General features: G+C 46.6%; 1 protein-coding gene across 12 annotated transcripts in view; it reads left to right on the top strand.

Moving 5' to 3' along the window:
• The window catches only part of rapgef6 (Rap guanine nucleotide exchange factor (GEF) 6), a 129961-nt gene that overhangs the window by 55808 nt on the left and 46759 nt on the right, over positions 1-27394 (top strand). For all 12 annotated transcript variants that reach the window (XM_090192742.1, XM_090192739.1, XM_090192744.1 and 9 more), the window contains one exon: positions 22318-22449. In XM_090192742.1, coding sequence (XP_090048868.1) covers positions 22318-22449 — 132 coding nt within the window. The remainder of the gene's footprint in view (positions 1-22317; positions 22450-27394) is intronic.

Here is a 27394-nt window from a genome sequence, read left to right as displayed (position 1 = left end):
GTAGATGCAACTGATGACTGTGTTTGTTTGTGGTGGCGCGTTTGGAAGGATTTGCATGAAAAGGCACTCCTCAAGGTTCCTCTGTGACTGTTTGAGGAGGAATTCAGTGATTAGCAGAATGCCTCCCTTTGTTTTTGTGTTTTGAGTCGTGGATGGTACAACCGGGTTTGCTGAGATGTGTTTGTGCCTCCTGTATTAAAAAAAAAGAAAAAAAGAGGGGAGAGCCCCCACACAATTCTGATCGAGGCTGCAGCTGGCTTTCACCATCACACACGCTCCCGCTCGCTGTCTCCCTCCCTCCCCTCCTTTGTCTACCAACTTCTAATCAATTACATGAAAGGTCATTTTATTCACGCTGGGGGGCTGGGGTCAGGTAGGAGTGGGTGTGGAGGGAGAGATCCCCAAGCAAAACATCTCTCCTCTTTACGGACAGAGCTCCCAGAAAGGCTCTATGTGCTGGCCTCCTATTGGCTGCTCTCTAAAAGAATGATGTCATCCTTTAGCAGCACGCGGTAGCGCGCGGAGCGGGGGAAACGGGCTTGAGTTATTCCTCTCTTCAGCACAGTGGTGCAGGGAGAGAAGACTTTCCGACACGGACACATTTACTCGACAGCAGGCTGAAGTAGAGAACCTAATGACTTAGAAAGTTTCACATCCTCCTCCCTCACCGCCGGCTGCATTCTGCAGCTCTCCATAAGGGAGTCGTGGCTGTTTATAGGTTTGGGTTTCTTTGTTTCAGCGAAAGGGTTTCGTACTCTTCCTTTTCAGTAGTACACATTTTCTCATATTTCGTTTTGGTACCGCAGTCTCTGGCCCAGGTATAATTCAGTGTGCTTCACAGTGCAACTGGGATAATACGCCTGTGCTGCAAAATCAAAGCCATCTACTCGATTTCAAATCCTATTTCACAACCAGGCACATGATTTGGAGCGTTTGTGAAAGGCAATGCATTAGCATATTTCCCTAGCAGACGCGTGCTGCCGCCCTCTGTTCTGTGTTCAGATAACGTGCTGTGATTTATGCTTTTTTTTCTCTCTCTTTAGTTATTTCGCCATTTATTTAAAGGAGTGGAGGTGGCTGAATGCACAAGGCTTTATGTTGCTGCCTGATCAATAAAGATGCTCCTCTTCTTTCTAGTCTCCCTCTCTCGGTTCTCTACCTCTCTCTACTCCCGCTAGACAGCCAATCGGTCTAATGCAGTTTCCCCCTGGCACTCGCTCCCTCCTCCTCTTCCTCCCTCCATCTATCCCTCCTCCTCTTCCTCCCTCCATCTATCCCTCATCTATCCCTCCTCCCATCCCTCTCCCTGCCCAGGTGATGTCATTCTTTTTCAGCCGGGCTCCCCTCCCCCCTCCCTCCCTCCGCCTATTAGCCGTTGGCTCTTTGCGGTGAACCGTCAAATCGATGGGAGGTTCTCCCGGGGGGGGGGGGGGGTCTGCGCTAGCCTGGGTCTGTGCACTCTGAGCTGGGGAACGGGAGCAGGCAGTCTGGCCCCTCTGGAGACGGACGGCACGCACGCGCGCGCACACACACGTGCTGCCGGAGAGCTACAGACAGAGAGAGCTGGAGAGGGAGGAAGAGAGCTGCAGTGAGCCAGGCGGTGTGAGGAGGGAAATAGACACAGATGAGTGCATGCTGACTGACTGGAAGTCCTGCTCGTGGTCTCTCTCTCTCTGGGACTATTGACTAGTGACGGCACCGCTGGCTCTGCCCTGGAGAATAGGCCGTCTGTCAGCCATAGTTACAAACGGGTTGAAAAGATGGAAAGAAAACTACCAGGGACTTTAAATTACTTTTTCTCAACCCTTTGACTTCTCTCTAAGGATCCTCCTGTCTACAGTTTTACAGCACGTCTGAACTTGAGCAAGTTTGCAGGATCGCTGATCGTTGAGGCTGTGGCCATGCAACCTGCTATGTCTTTGGGATTTAATGCATTTAGCACTCTGGAGATGTCGAATGGATAATTGTTTCTGAGTCCAGCTTTTTAAATACATTTCTTCATTTGAATGTGGAGGGTCACTAGTGATCCTCTAAATGCATCTCTCGCCATTGGCATTGGCTTCCCTCTTTTATTGACGTGTGACAGTCACTGCCAGAACCTGAATGAACAATAGCAAACTGACAACTAACACCCGAGGACATTTGGACAACGTTGAGGATTTGATCTCTTTCAGGGGCGATTTCCTTGCGCCCCCTTCGAAAGAAGCCTCCAGTCTTATCGGCCTCTGCTTTGTTTTCCTCCTCTTCCTTTTCCCCCTGTCTTTTGGTGTCGGAAGGGGAAACTTTGCCTCCCTGCTCTCGCTCTGAACATGGCTTTCCTTGTCCGTTGCTATGCCAACTGCTTGCAGCCGTGGTCCTCCAAAGTAAGCGATGTCGTAATCCCTTCTGTGGCCAGCGCACTCTGCTGGGTTAGGATGCTGTGTGTGTGTGTGATGCTCTGCGTTTAGGTGTGAACTGTACAGCTGCTGCTTTTCTCATTTATTCATGCATGCTTTGCTATAAATTCAAATGCATTATTTAGATTATGGGCGTGTATTTATTAATTGGACATTCAGATTTCACAATGCATTCTGCAATTATTTTTTTTTTAACCGAGTGACAGGTTTGTGTGGTTGAGCCCATGTCCTATTTCGAATGGTGTGACTGATGAAATGAGTCTTTACACTATGCATGATGAGGTTGAATTTGGAATGCACAGCATGAAAGGTAAATGCGAGTGAGTGTCTATGGCTCTGTCACTATGCTGGTTGGGCTGTTCTGGGCTGGTTGATTATTCCTCTTACTTGACCGTCTGTCTGACAACATTTTGCCCACCTGAGCTGCAGGACCGGGGGCTGTCTGTCTCTCTCCTGTGCTAAGGTGTCCATCCATCCAGCCTGACTCGGCCCCTAATCACAGGTTACTCAGGCGTCCTGACAGACGACTGCCAGTAAAATCACAGTGTCGCCAAGGGACCAGACATCTTGGTGTTGAGAGCTTCCAAGAAGCTTGTCTTCGTTATGAGAACTGTCTTAATGAGGGAGGGGTGTGAAGATGGTTGTCTTCGTTATGAAAACTGTCTTAATGAGGGAGGGGTGTGAAGATGGTTGACACGTTAATGCCAATCTCTTGTCTCTCCAGGTCTGCCTTCCAAGTTACTCCATTTTCCGTTGAAGTCCTTTTGAACGAGTAAATGGGTTCTCGACATTTTGGGTTGAATGGATTTGTGATCTACACATCAGCTTTTTAGGCTCTGTTGTTCTTCAGAATTAGCGTAAGGTTGACTAAATGTTTGCATTGATTGAAGTGAATAAATGGCTCTATAGCCTAAACCACAAGCTAATGCTCAGAAATCAATGTCTATGATTTATGGAAAGGGTAGATCATGTTAGGCCTTTGCCCTTTAATTTTGGTCTAACCACCACAAGTTCTGGGCGCGGTGTTGTCAAAAACATTTTTACCTTAGGCGCACACCATTTGTGTGTGTGTCTTGGAAGGGATTGGGAAAACGCGGAAGACAAATTTCCAACTCGTGTGGCCTAATAAAGTGTCTTATCCGCTGCTTTTTTGATCAAATAACTTTGAATGGCTTTTAAAGGCTAACTAAGACACATCTATGATAGGAGATAAGAGATCACACATCCCATCTTCCCATGTAGTCCGTCATCCGTCTGTTTGAGATGAGAAGAGAAGCAGCCCGTTTGAAGACGTGGCTAATGAGAGTCGACGTGTGCCGCCCGCCGTTGATGAGACGAGCGGACCTGAGGAGAAAGGTTAATGAAGTTCCCCTTTAAGCCCATCAGCTCGAGCACCAGACTAAACTGAAGCTACAGTATGGACCGAAATAGCAACAAGGTCATGATCATTTGTGTTGTGCCTGAGCTGAGGAGGAATCTGATGAATTCACGAGTTTCTGACGCTCACTTACGGTTGGCCGTCCGGGGGTATTGACTCCCATCTCTTTCGATCTACTGTTCTGTGGTTGGGAAATGGTTGTGTTATGTCATTCCATTTTTCCTCTGAACAAGATGGTCACTGCCAGCATTCATCTACCGGCGTCCTTCTCATCTGTGGCAGTGCTGGACAAACTCTTTTCACTTATTAGACTACTATGTGAATGCTATTGCGAATGAATTAGCTACTTCCAAACGGGAGCATTGGTATTCAATATTGACATAGCAGATCATGCCTTAATGAATACTCAAACACATTGGAATAAGATTAACAAGTGAGCGACGCAATTAGAAAGTGACACTGATTCACTATGGATGGCTTCAAATGACAGAAGCCAATATCCGGCCCACTGTTTTCCCTGGCCTGAACCCCGTGAAGCCTGTCTCCATCCCCCTGTGTCACTGTAAACTTCCTGGTCTGACTGCCCAAGGCTCTAGTTTGTTTTGATGGGTTCCCGAGGGACCAGAGTCAATGGTCTCCAATCATACAATTCAGGCCAGGGCCACAGTAATGGGGACTGCTGCTGCTGTGGGGTGCTGCTCCCCTGATTCTTTAAGCCTCCTCCTGTTTACTATTGGCCATCTCCGTCTGGACATCTCCCGTGACTTGTGCTGCGTCCCAAAATGGCAGCCTGTCCCCTATGGGCCCTGATCGGACGTGGTGCACTGTATAGGGAATAGGGTGCCATTTGGGGAGCAGCCTTGGGTCGAGGGTTATTAATGGAGCCTGGAGCGCGTTAGCTTTTAGCGTCCATCCATTGTCCCCTGTTGACGGCTCTGCTCTGGGATCAGGACAGCTGTCAGCGGGTTGATAAGGCTTGTTGCCTTGTTCTGTTCTGCTGCGTTGAGGTGTTTACTATCTACTTGGCCACTGAATGCCTTTCCTTCCCTCAGGGGAGAGTGTTTCCCTGCTCAAGTGCAGAGTGCTTAGTCTTGCTACCTCCACAATCAATGGGCTTGCAGAACTTTGGATTGATGCCCCTTTGAATAGTAATGGAAGCGGAGGGGAGAAATATCTGCAGTGAAATGGATCCAGGGCAGTCAGGCAGGGAGGGTGCCCAATCGACAGGCTCTCTTGGTGGGGTAACTATCTCTCAGCCCGACCTGGTCTCAGTGCATTTCGTATTATTCTGTACGTAAATCCAAGGTACTCCGTTTAAATCAGATACAATTATATTGGTCACATACACATGTTTAGCAGATGTTATTGCAGGTGTAGTGAAATGCATGTGCTTCTAGCTCCAACAGTGCAGTAATATCTAACAAGTAATATCTAACAATTTCACAACAATACACACATCTAAAGTAAAGGAATGGAATTAAGAATATATAAATATTTGGACTAGCAATGTTGGAGCGGCATAGACTCAGATACAGTATTTACTTATGAGATGAGTAATGCAAAATATGTAAACATTAAAGTGTCAAATGTTCCCATATTAAAGTGATAACAAGTCTATATGTATATAGGGCAGCAGCCTCTAAGGTACTACTGATTGCTGTTTAACAGTCTGGTGGCCTGGAGATAGAAGCTGTTTTTCAGTCTCTCGGTCCCAGCTTTGATGCACCTCTACTGACCTCGACTTCTGGGTGATAGCAGGGTGAACAGGCAGTGGCTCGGGTGGTTGTTGTCCTTGATTATCGTTTTGGCCTTCCTGTGACATCGGGTGCTACAGGTGGCCTAGTATGACATGTTACGTTTCGTTTGGTATGTAGACGTCCATCACCCCTTTTTGTATGGAATGTTAAGAATTACAATTCATATTATACGTTCTGAATTTGCAAAAATGTACAATATGTTCTGAATTTGCGGAAATGTATGATATGTTACGAATTCTAGCTGGGTGGCATGGGTTAGCTAGCAGGCTAGGGTTACGTTTAGGAGTTAGGTTAAATGGTTAAGGTTAGGAGAAGGGTTAGCTAAGTGGTTGGAAAGGAGCTAAAAAGTAGTAAACCGTTTCAAAGTTGCTAAAACGTTAGTTGTCCGGGTTGAGATTCGAACTTGCAACCTTTTGGGACGCTAGAAGTTTCCTGTTTTACGCCCCACTCATCCACCCCCCGACCCACTATCCTGCTTTCGTTTTTTTGCCTTAAGTAACCGTCTATCTTAGGTAACCATACCAAATGTAACACATACTAATTTGAGTGTTCCGGATTTACATTTACTAGGTTACGTCTAGTCTATGAGACCGGGCTCTGGCTCTCACTGGATGTGGACCTTCTCATCCAATCATATTCTATTATTATCAGGACGGATGAAGTCCAATGTGAAGCATTAGATCATATCCAAGGTATTCTATAAGATTATGCTAGGTAGTTTTAGATGAGGGGGAAAGTATTGGAAATCAACATGTGAATAATCTATATACATCTTTGCCGCTGTGATGTATTGGCCTTGGAAGATTGTTAAATACTTATTTAGTACAATTAATCATTTTCGATAACATGGCAGTTCATTGTGAAGCTGCAATGTGCAAAAGATAGGCCTAATTCACAAATACTTGATTACTGTACATCGATTGACCCTTATAGTTACTTGTGTCTAGAGGAATACGCATTGAACTTGTACTTGCTGCCGTACCCCGTTCAAAGGCACTTACATTTTTTTTTGTCTTGCCAATTCACCCTCTGAATGGCACACTTACACACTCCATGTCTCAATTGTCTCGAGGCTTAAAAAACATTATTTATCCTCCCGTTCATCCACACTGATTGAAGTGGTTTTGACAGGTGACATCAATAAGGGATCATAGCTTTCAACCTGGATTCTCCTGGTCAGTCTGTGTCATGGAAAGGTGTTCCTAATGTTTTGTACACTGTGTATATTTTCTCTCACAACCCAGACAGACGTACGCCTTTCCATAAAGAACTCAAAGTAAAGGGCCTTTTCAGTCTCACAACACACACAGCAGAGAGACATAGGGAGTGTCAAAAATAACACCCTATTCCCTATGGTGGACTAGTTTTGTAGCCTCGCAAAGCCACCTGATCCGGCGAGCTTACATGAATGTTGCTGATATCTGTGGAGCAACATTCAGTGTAAGCTCGCGGGATCAGGCAGCTTTGCGAGGCTACTAAATTTGCCCAAAGTGCAAAGGGAACACATCCATAGAAAGTTGTTGTGAATGGTAATATACGAGGGATGGGCCGGAGGCCTAATGCACGGTCCTAATTACGGCGAAACCCTGCCTTTTTTATTTCTTCAATTACATTTCTGAACAGTCAAATGTTAAACCTAACCTTAACACTCACCGCTAACCTAATGCCTAATTTGAATCTTAAATTAAGACCGAATAGCAAATATTTGTTTTCATGAATATTTTATGATCATTTTAGAGTTTTTGGCCGTGGAACTATTGAAAAGCCTAATGCATGGCGTATCGATCCTTATCGCCTTCCTGTCCAGATGACACCCTAGACCTCCCTGGACACAGAAAGCTGTCTACCAGCCCAGACCATAGCTTCTCTCCGTCTGCTGTTGTCAGTAGAATATTAACATGCTTCAAGTAACAACAACAAAAAAACTAGCCTGAATTGTCCATTTTTTACATTTTTTTTATCTATTGTAATACATTGTATTTTTCGAATTATGCATCTCGTCCATCCATCCATTCTTGCACGCCATTAATTAGATGACGAGGCATTTGGCTACCTTAAATGACAAGTTAACCTGTTTTGAACCAAGTCGCTCTCTTTTTATGTAAATAGCATGTTGTACTATGATACGAGAAAGTAGAAACCACGCATGCTCGGACATGGAAATTAATCTCTCGGGTCCAACAAAAGTGACTATAATGTAGCAGATAACGTTGACACAATTTCACGTGTGCGAAAGTTCGTATATGGGTGTTTTTGGAGCCTTTGTTCATGTGTATCTGTGGTCCCCATACTGGGGCGGCAGGGTAGCCGAGTCGTTAGAGCGTTGGACTAGTAACCTGAAAGGTTGCAAGTTCAAACCCCCGAGCTGACAAGGTACAAATCTGTCGTTCTGCCCCTGAACAGGCAGTTAACCCACTGTTCCTAGGCCGTCATTGAAAATATGAATTTGTTCTTAACTGACTTGCCTAGTTAAATGAAGGTAAAATACAAAAAAAAAAAAAAAAATACTGTGGAACGAGCAATGAGAAACTCTTGGTGGTGGGTAAGTTTCTCAAAAGCAAGTAAAATCACACATCAACTATCTGGACACATCATTCACACATCATTCACTTTCCCCCACATCAACTATCTGGACACATCATTCACACATCATTCACTTTCCCCCACATCAACTATCTGGACACATCATTCACTTTCCCCCACATCAACTATCTGGACACATCATTCACTTTCCCCCACATCAACTATCTGGACACATCATTCACTTTCCCCCACATCAACTATCTGGACACATCATTCACTTTCCCCCACATCAACTATCTGGACACATCATTCACTTTCCCCCACATCAACTATCTGGACACATCATTCACTTTCCCCCACATCAACTATCTGGACACATCATTCACTTTCCCCCCCAAAAAGTTAGAGCGTCGTAGTTGTGCTGTTGCAGAAACCGTGTGCCTGTTTTGACTTTGTAAGCTACTCTCACCTTGCATAATGAGAACCATGCATGAAGGCATCCTCCATACCCTTACGATGCCATTACGACGCGTACGTTTCTGATCATGCACTACTCTGCAATATTAAAGCGATATATCATTTGAAAGCATTATACTTACACCTCTGCTTTTATGTTGTTTTTTTGTACAAGTGGAAGAGATTTGGTATCATGGTGAGAAACAGTGTCTAGTTCTCTGGCCTGTGTAATTGCTGTCCAATAAATGTGATGATGAGCGTTGTTGAGTACTCTGATCTAGGCCCTGTGTCCCAAATGACTTCCTATTCCCTATAGGAATACTTTTGACCAGACTCATATGGGCCCTGGTCAAAAGTAGTCCCCTAAATTGGGAATAGGGTGCCATTTTGGATGCATCCCTGGCCCCCCTCTTCATTGGTATGCCCACTGTACTGGTAGTGGTACCATTATAGGACCAAATGGCCTCAGACTACTAGTGGAGCCTCAAAGACATGCTAACTGCAGATGATCCCATTACTTAGCCGTCCCCCTGACACACACACACACACAGAGCCCCCTCCACAGTCCCACAGCCCTGTCAACCATGTGCCCCCTCCCCACCAGACCCAGGCGCTGATGATATTTCAGCCAGGGTAGCTTCACCCATTCCAGCTGTTTCCATTATCTTAGTGCTATTGATTTTTTCCCGCCACTGGGTCGGCCTATACATAGCAGGCCCTTCTCTCTCTCTGGATCATTTTCAAGGGCATTTATAAATACAAAAATGCGAGCGCTGTGTGCCTGTCCTTCTAGGCAGATTGAGTTTAGGCCTGTCTTTGTCTGCTTGCTCCTACTGGGGTTCACATACAGTACTAATTGACTGTGATCCTTGGGCCTGTATGAGCCTGTATACCCAACTGCCGGTTACAGCCCGGTGTCACTTCGACCAATAACACCCAGTTAAACCCCCACAAGCCTTTCGCTACACTCGCATTAACATCTGCTAACCATGTGTATGTGACAATTAAAATTTGGTTTGATTTGGAAGTATAGTAGGATTTCTTCCCTCTGAGGAAGGATGTTTGTGAAGTGTGTTTGTGTGGACTGTATTTCTATCCACACGATCCACTCTGTTAGTTAGGACTCCACACTAAGCTGTCAGACAGGACTCCCTCCGCTGCGGTGTTTTCCACCATCTGGAGGGCCGAGAGGACTGTACCAACTGTGGAGAACAGGGTCCAGCTCCAGCAACAACACGAGAACAGAAGGGTGTGGCTGACTCCTGCAGGCTGGTCCCCCTTGTTTTAGTCCGGTGGTCCCTCCCTGGGCCTGTTGTTGTTATTGTGGTTGTGCCTGGCAGGGGGTGGAGGATGGTACGAGGGCAGGAAGCATCTGGGAGGAGAGGGGGTTAGGAGGGGGCTCTGGAGTGACCTCTCGCTGGGTTTGGCTGGGCGGCCGGACGGACTGGGCTGTGTTAAAATATCGTGTTTAGCCTCCTGTGTCCTTCATACGGGTAGCACTGGCCATGGCCTTCTTTCCTGAGAGGCCCAGACTCCCACCTTCCTGTTTCTCTCTTTCTCACACACACACACACACACACACCACACCACATGGAGGCGGTCTGGGGCCCGTGCTCTATCGCTCTTGTTCTCTCTCTCAATTTCAATCTCAGGGCTTTATTATCATGGGAAACAAATGTCTCTCTCTCTCCCTTTCTTTCTCTCTCTCCCTTTCTCTCTCTCTCTCTCCCTTTCTCTCTCCCCCTTTCTCTCTCTCTCCCTTTCTCTCTCTCTCTCTGCCTCCCTCTTCTCTCCCTTCCAGTGCTGTTTGAGTATGGGACACAGGCCAGGGCGAGAGGAGGGAGGAGGTTTGCGATAGGTCTCAGCCATGCCACACCATGAATATTCATGTTGGAGACAGACACATCAAACCTCACTGGCAGGGAACTGGACCCATCCCTCTGAGAGCACAGCCTCCCCTCCCAACACTGATATAAATGAACCAGGATATTTTAATATGTAACCATTCCTGAAGAGGGAAGATACAGGAAAACTTTGCTTTAGAGTTTTGACCTCATGTAATTTTCTCACTGACCAGCAGAAGAGGGTAAATTAAATTAGTGATTACACAATGCCTTTAAACCTGTACACACACACACACACAATTTGGTAATCCATTGTGTAGTGTAATTCCAGCTGGGTGATTTAAACATGGATGGCCTTACACTATTAGTCACTGTTGTCACACCCGAGACAGAGACAGCGTCACCCGTAGACTGACGCTATGTCTGTCTGTCTATTAGTCAGTCCTGGCTGCCACTCTGACTGACTCCAGGCTCTACCTTGATCAAAATTCAAAGCCCTTAGCTAGCGGGGCCAGAAACAGCACCAGGCCGCCACTTAACATCCTGGCTATCACAATACTAGCCGTGCCCGCTCCAAAGTGAAGCCAAACCCTTCCTCCTCTGACTCTGTTCTGTTACAACACAGGAAGGGGGTGATTCAGCTCCCTGGAATCTCTTTAGGACCAGGAACATCCTCCCTAAGATAGGATAATGACAACATTTTGGTGTTACTGTTTCCTGTTTTGGGGCCAGGCGGACTGTGACACTCGTGCCAGGCTAGACGCTAGGCAAGGAGCAGCCTCTCGAGATGAGAGTTAAATGCGATTTGATGATGACCGGCCTGTGATATGAAATGTGACACTACTTTGATTGTCATGCTTATGCTGCTGGCTGTGATTTGTGCGTTGGCGTATAACCAAAGGGGAACAGAGAGTAACTACCCACCCCTTTGATTCAGTCCTCATTACGTCGGCGGGGTGAGGGAGAGAGATGTGAGGGTCTTTTCCTGACAGCCTTTCCCTACTCTCCTCTCGTCTCCCCGCGTGGCACGGCCCCTGCTCTCTCTCTCGCGCTCTGTTTCTCTCGCTGTCTATTCCTCCCCCTCGCCCAGTCCTGCCCGCCTCGCCTGTCTTCGCGCGCGTCACCTCCAATTCCAAGTTCAATTCATTACACCTCTCTCTCACCCACAGTCTCTTCTCTGCCGAAGCCCCGTGTGTTCACTTCAAAGGGAGCGGGGGAGGAGGAAAGGGGGTTCTTAAAAGAGAATACTACTCTCTCTCTCTCTCTCTCTCTCTCTCGCTCTCTACTGTATCTTAATCTAGACTTTAGTTCGCTCTATAGCTCTGTTGTGTGAGAATGCAGCAGGTGTTTTGGGAGCGGGGGAAAAGGTCAGGGTGTTAGGAAGCGGAGGGTCGGGATGCTCTCAGGGCAGGCTGGTTCACAGAGAGTTTAACGTGTGGGACGTCATGCCGGCGCCCGGTCCGCTGTACCTCTCGAACACCATTGAGCCAACCGAAGCGGTCTGTAGCCGCAGGGCTAATTTCCGACTGTGTGTGCGCGTGTGCTCTTCGGAGTGTGTGTGCGTTTCTCGGAGCGCGTGTGTGTGTTTGCATGAGTGTGCGTGCGTGCCGCCTTGGCGTGTGTGCAAGGCACTGCTCACACCTGACTTCGGACTACACTTATTTAGCATTTAGCTCCATTTTGCTGTGATGCCATGAGTGGAAGAGGGCGATCTCTAAATAAAGATGGAATGAATATATTTTTTTATTGAACCTTTATTGAACTCGGCAAGTCAGTTAAGAACACAATCTTATTTACAGTGACAGCCAATTATGGGCTAATTATGCCCCGCCCTTTGGGACTTTCAATCACAGCCGGATGTGATGCAGCCTGGATTCGAACCAGGCACTGTAGTGTGCAGTGTCTTAGACCGGTGCGCCACTCTGGAGCAGAATTGACCGACATCAAAGGAGACCTACAACGTGTGCCTTGTACTGTTTTCTCAACTTGTGTTGGCTTTATAACAGTTGCATAACATGTTGAAATACTGGAGATTGTTATCTTTCTCAGTAAGTTTGCGTGGTTTGTAATTGAGATTATGACATTAACAATGACACTGTTTGCCAAGTGGTTGGCACATGCTGGACTCTGGTTCATGGGTACTGGCGTGCCATTGAAGTTCATGTCGTGTCCCTTTCTAACGTTGCGCTGGCGTCATCATTCAGACATACTGTTCAGATGTTCCAATTCCGAGAGAATGACAACTTCTACAGGCTATTTTTTATTGAAATGGCTCCTCTGGCTAAATCCATTTCTACAACCATCTCTTTGTTTTAGTGTGTTACTCATATCTGTCTTCCAGTAGAACTCAGCAGTCAATGGTCCATAATAAGCCGCTAATTAGCATGACTCTCCGCCACCCAAATAGAATGCGTAATGACTCTTGTGTTGCTGGGGCTTTGAGATTCGGCTCAGCGTTTAGTCTCCACCTCCCGTCCTCTGATACGTTGCAACTCTACCTCCAGTGCATCCGTCTATTGTGCCATTTATAGTTAGCCTAATGAGGGGGACGCTCATTTTATTTCGGTTACCGTCATTGCTTTAGGTGTTTGGGTCTCAGGGAGGGATGGAAAGCTGAAAGGCTAGTGGAGTAAATCGACTGTAAATCAATAGCCTGATCTTTCACTCGGAGTGCTCCGCCCCGCTGCCCGGCCCTAAAACTGGCAAGCCTGTTACCTACAACAACACTCATCACGTGTGTGTCTGTCCGATGGCTGCCCTCTCCTCACTGACTAGCAGACACCTCTAGAGATCCACTCTATTCTAACCCACCTGATTTGAGTTGGGGGGGGGTTAAGCTAAACTGGCACAACTGCGTGTGCCAACCACTTGGCAAACACAGACACACATACACACACCCTGGACACCATATGTGAATGAATTGCCCCCCATTTATCTTCAGAGTTTGTACTGTTAGGAGACCTAAACTGGGATATGCTTAACACCCCGGACGTCCTACAATCTAAGCTAGATGTCCTCAATGTCACCCAAATTAACATAGAACCTACCAGGTGCAAGCACAAAGCCGTAAACATGGGCACCCTCATAGATATTATCATAACCAACTTGCCCTCTAAATACACCTCTGCTGTCTTCAGCCAGGATCTCAGCGATCACTGCCTCATTGCCTGCGTCCGTAATTGGTCCGCGGTCAAACGACCACCCCTCATCACTGTCAAACGCTCCCTAAAACACTTCAACGAGCAGGCCTTTCTAATCGACCTGGCCCGTTGTATCCTGGAAGGATATTGACCTCATTCCGTCAGTAGACGATGCCTGGTTATTCTTTAAAAGTGCTTAACTCACCATCTTAAATAAGCATGCCCCATTCAAAAAAATTTGAACCAGGATCAGATATAGCCCTTGGTTCACTCCAGATCTGACTGCCCTAGACCAGCACAAAAACATCCTGTGGCGTACTGCATTAGCATCGAATAGCCCCTGCGATATGCAACTTTTCAGTGCATCTAATAGACCCTGCAATATGCAACCAATGTACACAGGCAGTTAGGAAAGCAAAGGCTAGCTTTTTCAAACAGAAATTTGCATCCTGTAGCACAAACTCCAAAAAATGAGGCTAGGAAACACTGTCACCATCGATAAATCCACGATAATTGAGAATTTCAATAAGCATTTTTCTACGGCTGGCCATGCTTTCCACCTGGCTACCCCTACACCGGTCAACAGCTCTGCACTCCCCGCAGCTACTTTCCCAAGTCTCCCCCATTTCTCCTTCACCCAAATCCAGATAGCTGATGTTCTGAAAAGGCTGCAAAATCTGGACCGCTACATATCAGCTGGGCTAGACAATCTGGACCCTATTTTTCTAAAATTATCCGCCACAATTGTTGCAACCCCTATTACTAGCTTGTTCAACCTCTCGTACCGTCTGAGATCCCCAAAGATTGGAAAGCTGCCGCGATCATCCCCCTCTTCAAAGGAGGAGACACTCTAGACCCAAACTGTTAGAGACCTATATCTATCCTACCCTGTCTTTCTAAGATCTTCGAAAGCCAAGTTAACAAACAGATCACTGACCATTTTGAATCCCATCGTACCTTCTCTGCTATGCAATCTGGTTCCCGAGCTGGTCATGGGTGCACCTCAGCCGCGCTCAAGGTCCTAAATTATATCATAACCGCCATCGATCAAAGACGATACTGTGTAGCCGTATTCATCGACCGGGCCAAGGCTTTTTTTACTCTGTCAATCACCACATTCTTATCGGCGGACTCAACAACCTTGGTTTCTCAAATGACTGCCTCGCCTGGTTCACCAACTACTTCTCAGACAGCCTACTCTCTTCTCTGTATACATCAATGATGTCGCTCTTACTGCTGGTGATTCTCTGATCCACCTCTACGCAGATGACACCATTCTGTATACTTCTGGCCCTTCTTTGGACACTGTGTTAACTAACCTCCAGATGAGCTTCAATGCCATACAACACTCCTTCCGTGACCTCCAACTGCTCTTAAGTGCAAGTAAAACTAAATGCATGCTCTTCAACTGATTGCTGCCCGCACCTACCCGCCCATCACTACTCTGGACGGTTCCTACTTATGTGGACAACTACAAATACCTGGGTGTCTGGTTAGACTGTAAACTCTCCTTTCAGACTCACATAAGCATCTCCAATCCAAAATGAAATCTAGAATCGGCTTCCTATATCACACAAAGCCTCCTTCACTCATGCTGCCAAACATACACTCGTAAAACTGGCTATCCTGCCGATCCTTGACTTTGGCGATGTCATTTACAACACAGCCTCCAACACTCTACTCAGCAAATTGGATGCAGTCTATCACAGTGCCATCCGTTTTGTCACCAAAGCCCCATATACAGTGCCTTGCGAAAGTATTCGGCCCCCTTGAACTTTGCGACCTTTTGCCACATTTCAGGCTTCAAACATAAAGATATAAAACTGTATTTTTTTGTGAAGAATCAACAACAAGTGGGACACAATCATCAAGTGGAACGACATTTATTGGATATTTCAAACTTTTTTAACAAATCAAAAGCTGAAAAATTGGGCGTGCAAAATTATTCAGCCCCCTTAAGTTAATACTTTATAGTGCCACCTTTTGCTGCGATTACAGCTGTAAGTCGCTTGGGGTATGTCTCTATCAGTTTTTCACATCGAGAGACTGAATTCCTCCTTGCAAAACAGCTTGAGCTCAGTGAGGTTGGATGGAGAGCATTTGTGAACAGCAGTTTTCAGTTCTTTCCACAGATTCTCGATTGGATTCAGGTCTGGACTTTGACTTGGCCATTCTAACACCTGGATATGTTTATTTTTGAACCATTCCATTGTAGATTTTGCTTTATGTTTTGGATCATTGTCTTGTTGGAAGACAAATCTCCGTCCCAGTCTCAGGTCTTTTGCAGACTCCATCAGGTTTTCTTCCAGAATGGTCCTGTATTTGGCTCCATCCATCTTCCCATCAATTTTAACCATCTTCCCTGTCCCTGCTGAAGAAAAGCAGGCCCAAACCATGATGCTGCCACCACCATGTTTGACAGTGGGGATGGTGTGTTCAGCTGTGTTGCTTTTACGCCAAACATAACGTTTTGCATTGTTGCCAAAAAGTTCAATTTTGGTTTCATCTGACCAGAGCACCTTCTTCCACATGTTTGGTGTGTCTCCCAGGTGGCTTGTGGCAAACTTTAAACGACACTTTTTATGGATATCTTTAAGAAATGGCTTTCTTCTTGCCACTCTTCCATAAAGGCCAGATTTGTGCAATATATGACTGATTGTTGTCCTATGGACAGAGTCTCCCACCTCAGCTGTAGATCTCTGCAGTTCATCCAGAGTGATCATGGGCCTCTTGGCTGCATCTCTGATCAGTCTTCTCCTTGTATGAGCTGAAAGTTTAGAGGGACGGCCAGGTCTCGGTAGATTTGCAGTGGTCTGATACTCCTTCCATTTCAATATTATCGCTTGCACAGTGCTCCTTGGGATGTTTAAAGCTTGGGAAATCTTTTTGTATCCAAATCCGGCTTTAAACTTCTTCACAACAGTATCTCGAACCTGCCTGGTGTATTCCTTGTTCTTCATGATGCTCTCTGCGCTTTTAACGGACCTCTGAGACTATCACAGTGCAGGTGCATTTATACAGAGACTTGATTACACACAGGTGGATTGTATTTATCATCATTAGTCATTTAGGTCAACATTGGATCATTCAGAGATCCTCACTGAACTTCTGGAGAGAGTTTGCTGCACTGAAAGTAAAGGGGCTGAATAATTTTGCACGCCCAATTTTTCAGTTTTTGATTTGTTAAAAAAGTATATCCAATAAATGTCGTTCCACTTCATGATTGTGTCCCACTTGTTGTTGATTCTTCACAAAAAAATACAGTTTTATATCTTTATGTTTGAAGCCTGAAATGTGGCAAAAGGTCGCAAAGTTCAAGGGGGCCGAATACTTTCGCAAGGCACTGTACTACCCATCGCTGCGACCTTTATGCTCTTGTTGGCTGGCCCTGGCTTCATATTCCACGCCAAACCCACTGGCTCCAGGTCATCTATCAGTCTTTACTAGGTAAAGCCCTGCCTTATCTTAGCTCACTGGCCCTCACATATATACATGCTGGAGCGCGTGCTTTCACTGGTCACCCCCAAAGCCAATTCCACCTTCCCTTCCTGTTCTCTGCTGCCAATGACTGGAATGAATTGCAAAAATCACTGAAGCTGGAAACTTATATCTCCCACAATAACTTTAAGCATCAGCTGTCAGAGCAGCTTACAGATCATTGCACCTGTACATAACCCATCTATAAATAGCACACCCAACTACTTCATCCCCATATTGTTATTTTAAATTTTTTGCTCCTCTGTACCCCAGTATCTCAACTTGCACAATCATCTACTGCACATCTATCATGCCAGTGTTTTAATTGCTAATTGTAATTATTTCGCCACTATGGCCTATTGCTTTACCTCACTAATCTTACCTAATTTGCGCACACTGTATATAGACTTTTCTATTGTGTTATTGACTGTACGTTTGTTTAACTCTGTTGTAACTGTGTTGTTGTTTGTATCGCACTGCTTTGCTTCGTCTTGGCCAGGTTGCAGTTGTAATTGAGAACTTGTTCTGAACTGGCCTACCTGGTTAAATAAAAGTGAAATAAATCAAATAAAAACACACACAATAACATACACACTATACACACACGTACACATGGATTTTGTACTGTAGATATGTGGTAGTGGTGGAGTAGGGGCCTGCGGGCACACAGTGTGTTGTGAAATCTGTGAATGTATTGTAATGTTTTTTTAATTCTATAAACTGCCTTAATTTTGCTGGACCCCAGGAAGAGGGGCATTTATTATGGGGATCCATAATAAATACAAATATCTATGGCTGAGACGGAGTGGATTTGGGACTTGGTTTGTTGGTATCTTAAACCACTTAATTAAACCACTTCAGTGTTTCCCCTAGATTCTTTTAGCAAGGGTCTTGGAAGGGGGGTGGGGGATGTTCTTGTGCTTAAACATTATAAAAAATTCAATTGGGGCCCCTGGGCATGTGCCCTGCATTCCCGGTTGGTAATCCAGCCATTCCAAAAGTACTCCTAAATTCATTGTTTTATTTTATTGGTTTCATCGCATTTTATTTTGCCGATTTCTAGTTTTCAAAGATAATATTATTGACCTACATATAAATAATATATTCTAAAAACTTTCTAATTTAAGTGTATACTGTAAGTGCGCTGCGGCAAAATGAATACAGCGTCAACACCTGTTTCCTCTTGTCTTGATACATAGGAAATGGAAAAGGAGATCAGATCAGTTGTAGCCAGTGTTCTCAGTCTCTACATCTAAAATTGATCCATCTCTTTCCCCCCCCCCACCCACCCTCTGCGGCAGCTCAAAGTCAGCCCAGGGTTAACGTGCCCGCCCTGCCGCCATGTGGGAGGAGGAGGGACCGTCCAATCCTCCGGGTGACAAATGTTTGTCTGGGAGTGTAATTGACGCTAGGGGGAGGGGACCGGAGTGAATTATTTTGACAGATGATGACGGCTCCGGTGACATCATCAGATGTCCTACCTCCTCAACCCCGAGCACAGCCAACCCTTCAGGCCAACGTGTCTCTGTCTCCATGGACTGCTTGGCTCTGTGATGAATATCTTTCATTTTGGGACGGGAGGATTTTTCTCCTATCAAACAGAGTATGATGTTTTGAACCCCCCCCTCCCCCTGGATGAAAGCTGGGAAAAGAAATGGCGTGGATCCATGCTTGTTGAAAGTGCTACGCGCCCAGCAGTCTCTGTAAATAGGCTAACGCTAGCCTTCCCCTGCTGTGGTGAGCTGGAGCAGTAAGGCAGTTAGTTCGTAGTTGGGAAGCTCCACTATGTTTTAATGAAGGAGCCCCTGCTGGGATCCTGTAGCGGTGCCTTAACTCCCCTGCCTCTGATGGAGCGGCCTATTCTGGACCGTTCGCCTGTCTGTGTGAACCAGAGCCATTACTAGCATCACACTCAAACGGCTTCTCACTGCTTTATACCATCCCTGCATCCTAAATGGCTCCCTATTCCCTTTTATAGTGGCTAACAGAGACCTGTTCAGAAAGTAGTGCGCCATAAAGGGAATTAGGGTGCCATTTGGGACGTAGGCGAGGTCTCCCGGGAACAAGGCGACTGCAGGTTCAACCCCGCGACAGTTAATTACTGTAGCCAGTCTACGGAGATGAAGTGAGTTCAGTATAATAGTCGTATTTTCAAGAAAAGGTTTGAACACGAGTGAATAAATGACAAATTCTCTGTTGTGACTCTTCAGACTATGTTTGGAGGTTTGGAGATGAGCGTTAAAGGATCGGTCCTGGCTCGACTCGCGTCCCCTTGTTGATGTGATGAATTCATACAGCAGAAGGAGGCAATCATTCATTTTTAATCACCCCACACGGCCGTCATTAATTCATGAGCAGAATGGGAGGAGAGCCCCTCCCCAGCCGGTGGTATGTGGGAGGGGACTGGAGTGTGATTTAAGTTGCTGTTGGTGTGAAATGTAAATTAGCTCTACGAGGCTGCAGCTATTAGCGAGGTCTTCCCTTTTCATTGGCCCATTTGTCCCCCTGGCGCCCTCATTAGCCAATCCCACCCTCCCACTGCCTCTCATATGTCATCGGACGACGTCCACAGGATAAAAGACTCTGGCTGCTGTGCCCTGTGACATCAACACCCGCTCTGGTGTCACCACTAATGCTCCTGATTGGAGATAATTGCAGCAATGTAGATCATTGCAGCATTGTAGATAATTGCAGCATTGTTATTGCTGTGGTTTGACGGTGTGAGTTTTAACCTGAGTGGTTGGCGCATAGAGATCCTATATGTACTTTCATGGGTTGGAGGCCATGGAGGATGGATGCATACATTAGTTTTGTCCTCTGGGAATCGGATAGATTTGTTTAATGGATGCAGGGGGGGAGATTGGCCATTGTCTGAAACCTGACCCCATCATAAAGCAATCAATATTGACCCACCTGGCTGTGGAATAAACAGAATGGACCGCCCCTCTAGCGCTGATAGAAACACGGAGAAAGAGTCCGTTCAAACCGGCCCCTGTTTGGCTGGCAACACTTTTCATAGTTAGGCTACTCTGACAGCCCCGTCCGGACCCCTTCACCCCACTAGCCTGTCTCTTTACATAGGACTGAGGTGGGAGAGCCCAGCCCATCCAGGAGACCTATTTGCCTGTCTGGTCAATGACCATTTGTCTAACCTTCTGGTCAGTGAATGATTTCTGCAGCTCCAACTAGGTGTTATTGAGTAGAGTGTCGTTCTCATGATTGCAACTGGCTCTCCTCTCTCCTTGTACAAGCTGTTTTCTCTCAAGTGTGTGTTGGAGAGGTTTGCTGGTTCATGGTTGGAGGATGGGCTCTCCCCAGTAGGGCTACCACAATTATCGTATAATTGTATAACAGACAATAACACAACATTTATTTTGCAGCATAACTGTCTAAATACATTCCTTTTTTTGGTGTAGGGGAGATTTAACTTTACTTTACCCATTATCTGTTTTCATTATTACATGAATAGGGTAACGTTGGTAATCATTTTAAGAGCAGAACGGCACAGATGGGAGGAGAAGCTTCTTTTTCAAACGTTCCAAGTGGTCAAAACTATTATTTTTTTGAAGACGGGGTTGTCACCAAAGCTGTGTTGTATTCGTTAGGTGTACCACAACGAATTTGCAAATATGCATTATGAAATTGTAATAAATAAAAAAAAAAGACAATTCTGACATGAATCGCGTACATTTACATGACAATGAATCTTCACCCCAAATTCCGTAATCGTCACTGCCCTACTTCTCAGCCCTGTGGGGGGTGTGTTGTAGAGGTAGTGGGGCAGCCCAGCCCCCACCCGTACATACCGTAGACTTAAGTTGTTTAATATTGCATGGTGGCACGGCGATGGCTTTGGCGCCAGCGTCGGGTGAGTGTCTTGTTGTCTGGCCGGCAGCGCCAAGCTTGCAGAGGTTATGGAGGAAGTGTGCTGCAGGTTCACCCGCTGTCGACGCAACCGGGCCAGTTCCCTCACCCGCTGCGGACTGGTAAGACCCTGGGCACGCTGGGCTGATCAATGGACTATAGAAGCTGAACTGGGTCACATTGGATGTGTGTGGTTTGGTTGTTAGCAAGGCATTGGTGACGGCTCTTTGTCTCTTTTGGATTGATTGGCCTTTGTGGACTAGTGTGTTTCTTGAGTGTCTCATAGGTGGGATGGTTTGCTTGGTTGATGGATGAAACACTGGGCTGTTGTGGCGTTATTCAGGTTGATTGGCAGTTTATCTTGTCCCCCAGTCTTTGCGAGGCGATCAGTATTGATGTGTTGTGTTGAAGCTTATGGCTTTGATGATTGTTTGTTTATATAACATCTCAGAGAACAAATCTGCGTCCTGAAAGAGAACGTCGGCAGTGCTACATTTTTCTTTCAATTACAGCTTATCTTTTTCATCCTCTTCTCATTTCGCCAGGGGACAAATTGGTTTACTGTCTTTGTTATGAAAGGAGTAACCGACTAAATGTTTTCATGACAAATAGATTTCTTCTCTGTTTTTTAATTAAGAGCGTTCTTACGTTTAGCTTCCAAGCGAAGTCGTCAAGCTTGAACGAGATCAAACTGCTTAGTGTGTGTGTGTGTGTGTGTGTGTGTTTGTTTGTTTGTGAACGCATCCAGGCACTACGTCATTCAGTGAGCTGCTGCCTGTCATATTGATAGGGCTGTATCATAGCGGCTGATCAGTGCCTGTTTAGCGAAGACAAACGGTATGACCGACATTGTGACAGACAGACAGTGGGCCTGGGTAGGTAATGTAAGAAAGAGGAGTTTGGGAGGCCAAGGCAGTGTGTGCATGCCAAATGGCACCCTGGTGTAAAGTAGTGCACTAAATAGGGAATAGGGTGCCATTTGTGGCACAGTCACTGGTCCAGATTTACTGTCACAACCCTGTCTCAGTCTCCATAAGGTCACCCGACAACCATAACACCCTTTTTCCCCCCCTCAAACCATCAAGCAGTATGACCTTTCACTGAGGGTCAGTGGCACGCTTCCCATTTATTTATAATCCTCTCAAGTTTTGCCTCCGTTCCCCCTCCTGTATTTTGATGATGTGGCCTACTCTCGTATCAAGCTTCATGCTGCCAAGTCGACCGCACAAAGGCAGCTGCAACAACACACGTGTGTCTGTGTGTCTGTGTGTCTGTGTGTCTGTGTGTCTGTGTGTCTGTGTCTCTGTGTGTCTATGTGTGTCTATGTGTGTCTATGTGTGTCTATGTGTGTCTATGTGTGTCTATGTGTGTCTGTGTGTCTATGTGTGTGTGTCTGTGTGTGTATTTGTGTGCGCGTGTTCATCTGTGTGTGTCCTGTGGTATAAACAGCTGTCCTCTCTTCCTGTCTGTGTGTCTGAGCAGCTTCCCGGAGACCTCAACAAGATGCACCTTACTGACCACCCCCACAGCCAGGGGATGCACGTGCCGCCCAGCCAATCAGGATGCAGCATCGCCAGTGATTCGGGGAGCAGTAGCCTATCAGACATCTACCAGGTCTATACACACATTATGTAATTCACCATTCTCAAACTGAGCTGATGTTTGTCGGCAGGGTTTAAAATGATAATCTGCCAAATGCGGTTAGATTTTGTCGTTAGTGGGGTAAGAATGCATATTTCAGCCACGTTGGCGGGTAGTCACATGAAGTGTTTGGGAATACTTAATTTTTTCTGGCCACATGTAGAAGTTGGTCGAATTGACAAGAAAGGCAAGAAAGTGTGACTTTGTCCTCGTGCTTCTTGGCCGGTAGCATCGTTTTGTTCACATTCTAGGTTGTTTTTCAATGTTATAGTGCTGAACAATTATCTGAAATGTCAGTTATTTTTCTGACAATCACTTCAATTATTTGAATTTCATTTAGTTCATTTTTTTCTCCCTCTGAGCTTAATGCGCTGCAGTTTCTCTAGAGAGAAATCAGATCATGCCTGAACTCTGCGATGTAGTAGGGAGTTGTAGTTTCCAACAGGCCAATGTTCCACATAGTTTAGCACACAAAACATACTAATTATCTACAATGACCATAATCCATTGCAGCCTACTTGTCCGGTCTGTGTTTCTTTTATGCCTGCTACTTAAGAGACAGAAGAACGCGCAATCAAGGGGGGATACCTAGAGAGCAGTTGCTTCGTGAGGTATTGGTATTCAGTAGTCATAAAAGTATGCCTTTTTTTCAGACCGCATAGACAGCAGCTCTGTAGAGATGAGATGACTTAGAATGAAATAATAAAGTCATAAAAAAAACAAATATACATAACAAATTAAATATTTTATTAAATAAAGTCATGTGAATAAATGATGGTTAATAAATGATAAGCAGCAATGGGCAGTCACTAACATCATGGGACTTTTATATATATATATATATAATAATTTCTTATTTAAAAATAAAAGTATAATCCAACGAAACGACCTCAAAAAGCGTTAATCGCTCAGCACTACAATGTTAGTTTGAGTTGGCTGCAACTGTCGGCTGCTAGGAAGACATTGCAGTCCGACATTTTTTTCATCACAAGCTAGTGCCCAAGTTACCACGGTAATGGCCCGTTCCTTAAAGGGCCAGTTGACATTTTTTGTCTCGCCTAATGATTGTGATTGATTGAGCATGGAACACGCCCAAAAACTTGAATTCACTCACTTTGTCATTCTCCTAGATGTATTTGTGTGCTTCTACATTTCTACTTAGGAGCACATCATGTACTCCTTGTGGCAGGGCTCTTGATGTTCAGTTGTAGGACTTTTGATGTTCAGTTGTAGGCCTATAACATCCCATTTCAAAAGCTTTTGAAGTTCCGTTATTTTTAAGTAATGCTCCTAGCCTTTTTGTTCTCTCAATACTGTATGACTTTGAAGTCAGTCATTGCTTTCTTGGTGAATATACTGGATCTGCGTGTAAAGCAGGAAGGAAGAAAAGGGGTTGACTTTGCCATCTGAGGCTTCCCCAGCTTGACTGACCCAGCTCTCCCCAAGCGCTCTCCCTAGCCCTCTTGTTGCTACTCCTCTCCCCACCCTTCCCCGGCTACCCCCTGCCTCTCCAGCTCAATGGCAGCGATGGTGGAAAGAACACGTCCTCTCCTCCTCTCCCTTCCGTCCAGGTTTGTTAATTATAGTGTGTGTTGGCTGGGCTTCCTGTGGATCTGAGGGGCCCCTCTGTCCCTCCTGTCGCGCTGTGTGGTAAAGGTCAGAGCACACAGGACCCCGCCCTACTTCTACTGCATCATCATCATCGCTAACCCCACCCACCTTTACCTTTAACTCCAGTCCACCCCAACCCTCATTATTAACCATGCCGTACCTCTACCCCACCTCTCCTCTCTCTCTGGGGGAGGGGATGGCTCTGGCTCAGTCTCCTGATGTCCCTGTCAGTTTAGAGCTGCCCCGGCAACTGTTCTGAGAACTGCATGGGCCCAACCCCCCCCCCCCCCCCCTCTCGCTTTCTGTCTCTCTGTGTGTCTCTCTCTCTCTCTCTCTCTCTCTCTCTCTCTCTCTCTCTGTCTGTTTCTCTCTTTCTGTCTTTTTCTCTCTGTCTCTCTCGGGGTCTCTCTCATTCTCCCTCCTCCTCCTCCACATGCTGAGAGAACCGAGCTGCTCTAAAGTCTGACACCCAGACAAAAGCACAAGGGATCCAGAGATGAGGCGAAGAGGACACTGATCCTCTCAGGGTTTCACACCGTCTGTACAGACAGGCTTTCTTTAGCCTAGTTCTTGTCTGCTTCTACTTGGCCATTGTAAACTCTTGTAAGGCAAATGTAAGATCTCAAAACCTGTGCGATAATGCTTTCTTTGTACTTCTCAGGAAGCACTGTCTACCTTCAGTCAAACTGGGGGATATATGGATAGTTTTCAATAGGGCTACTTCGGTTGCAAGTAGATCATAGGAGGGCTTGACCCAGATAAAGGCTTGAGTCGTGCACCCTCACCGTGCTGTCAATCATCCAACCTAGGACTGTGTTGAGGCTCGTACCTGGACCTTAACACTGGAACCGCTGGGCCTCGTGGGACTCCCCCCCCCCCCCCCCCCCCCCCTCCACCTTCAAGCTAATGAGCAGTCATTCACTCAGCATTGTACTCGGATACGTTTCCTATATGCTATTGCTAAAATAATAATCTGGTAGTGTTTATGAAGCTCTTAGGTAACATTAGAATGCAGGTTTTGTTTATTTCAAATAAGACATTAGCATTTTCATTAGTTTATGTTAGTGTAGGCTATATGTAAAAATGAGAACATCAGTAGCTTAAACGGCATTGTAAGCGCCCAGTGTGCTTGACAAATTGTGGAAATCTGATCAAAAGTGTCGCTATGACATCGGTCCAAAATAGTGAGTTATCGTCTGCTCGTGCTACCATGGTGTGCATTTTCACGCAATGGCATCAGCTGGATTTCATTTAGCAGTTAGGCCTTGACCTAACAGTCGACACACATCCCTGCCACTTTCAATTGCTCGACACACTTCCCACAAACACGTCGCTTGCAGGTGACACAAGTGTCTTGGGCTCTTAGTGCACCTGGCCACCTGGCACGGTCTCCTTCTCGGGAGCTGTGCGCGCAATTTGGCACGTTGGAATCTTCGATGCTGCCTTGGCCCTCACGTAGCCCGTGTGCCAAACTCTTGATGGGCAGGGTGTTGTTGATGCACTGCTTGAACAACACGTGTTGCGTTGACAGCAGCCAAGTCGAGCAGCAACAGGCCAGCGGCGGGTGGGTTTCTTCCTTCTAGCCGCGTGGTCTGATCTTGAACATCCACGCCAACCTATGGAACAGAATAGAGTAGAATACATTAGGATTGTTTTCCCGTAGGGGAGAAAGCAGCACGTGTTGTACAGAAGAGCATAAGGCATTGCATAAATGTGCTGTATCCTCGTCGATGATGGCAACTGTCGGATGCCATGGTGCTCATGACCGAAACCTTCTTTCTAGCCTTGCCTTGGTACAGCGCGGCTGTTTTCCTGTCATTCCTCAGCACCGCTGTGGCGCACAACGGCTGTGCAGGCGCCTTGTTTTGCGCAGAGGGAGGGAGCCCCCGTCTCGCTTTGTTCACGGTGCTTGTTTTATTTGCCAGCGACTTGTTCGCCAGTGACGGTGAAGTGAATTTGTCGTCCATGGTGGCATGTCACGATTCATTTCTTCCCCCACCGCCGGAGTCACTTTCATCAGATCGTGTAGCAGCGCTGACGCAGCACGTGCGTCCATTTGTCTTGTTCCTCTTGCCATTGTAAATTATGCACGCTCTCACTGTGTACTCCAAGTAGGCCAGAGTAGACGTATGAGACTGCTTTGATTCAGTGGACTGATACAGGGTACAAACCATTTAGAGATTACAATTAGAATGTAACAATACAATTGAATGGCCACACTGTTCTTCAGTCACAATTGGTTAAATAATTATGCATCGTTGGCTTCCCCTCGCTCATCAACTCACCCATTCTCCCCCATCATACTTTACTTGTTATATGCACAAAACGTTGTTTCGGTTCAGTTTTCGAGGCATTTATCAGGGTGATTATCAACTGGGCACTGTCGGGAGAAGGAGCGGAGCAGACCCTACTGTTGGGAGAAGGAGCGGAGCAGACCATACTGTCGGGAGAAGGAGCGGAGCAGACCATACTGTCGGGAGAAGGAGCGGAGCAGACCATACTGTCGGGAGAAGGAGCGGAGCAGACCATACTGTCAGGAGAAGGAGCGGAGCAGACTATACTGTCGGGAGAAGGAGCGGAGCAGACCATACTGTCGGGAGAAGGAGCGGAGCAGACCCTATTGTCGGGAGAAGGAGCGGAGCAGACCCTATTGTCGGGAGAATGAGCGGAGCAGACCATACTGTCGGGAGAAGGAGCGGAGCAGACCATACTGTCGGGAGAAGGAGCGGAGCAGACCCTACTGTCGGGTGAAGGAGCGGAGCAGACCATACTGTCGGGAGAAGGAGCGGAGCAGACCATACTGTCGGGAGAAGGAGCGGAGCAGACCCTACTGTCGGGAGAAGGAGCGGAGCAGACCATACTGTCGGGAGAAGGAGCGGAGCAGACCATACTGTCGGGAGAAGGAGCGGAGCAGACCATACTGTCGGGAGAAGGAGCGGAGCAGACCATACTGTCGGGAGAAGGAGCGGAGCAGACCATACTGTCGGGAGAAGGAGCGGAGCAGACCCTATTGTCGGGAGAAGGAGCGGAGCAGACCCTATTGTCGGGAGAAGGAGCGGAGCAGACCCTATTGTCGGGAGAAGGAGCGGAGCAGACCATACTGTCGGGAGAAGGAGCGGAGCAGACCCTACTGTCGGGAGAAGGAGCGGAGCAGACCCTACTGTCGGGTGAAGGAGCGGAGCAGACCCTACTGTCGGGAGACGGAGCGGAGCAGACCCTACTGTCGGGAGAAGGAGCGGAGCAGACCATACTGTCGGGAGAAGGAGCGGAGGAGGAGAAGGAGCAATGCCCTTCTAAAATGGGGTTA

This window comes from Oncorhynchus mykiss, chromosome 12 (genome assembly GCF_057628025.1).
Source record: "Oncorhynchus mykiss isolate SJ-2025 chromosome 12, ASM5762802v1, whole genome shotgun sequence".
Taxonomy (NCBI): domain Eukaryota; kingdom Metazoa; phylum Chordata; class Actinopteri; order Salmoniformes; family Salmonidae; genus Oncorhynchus; species Oncorhynchus mykiss.
Note: the sequence above shows the minus strand (reverse complement) of the source record. Positions and strands in the feature narration are given on the sequence as shown.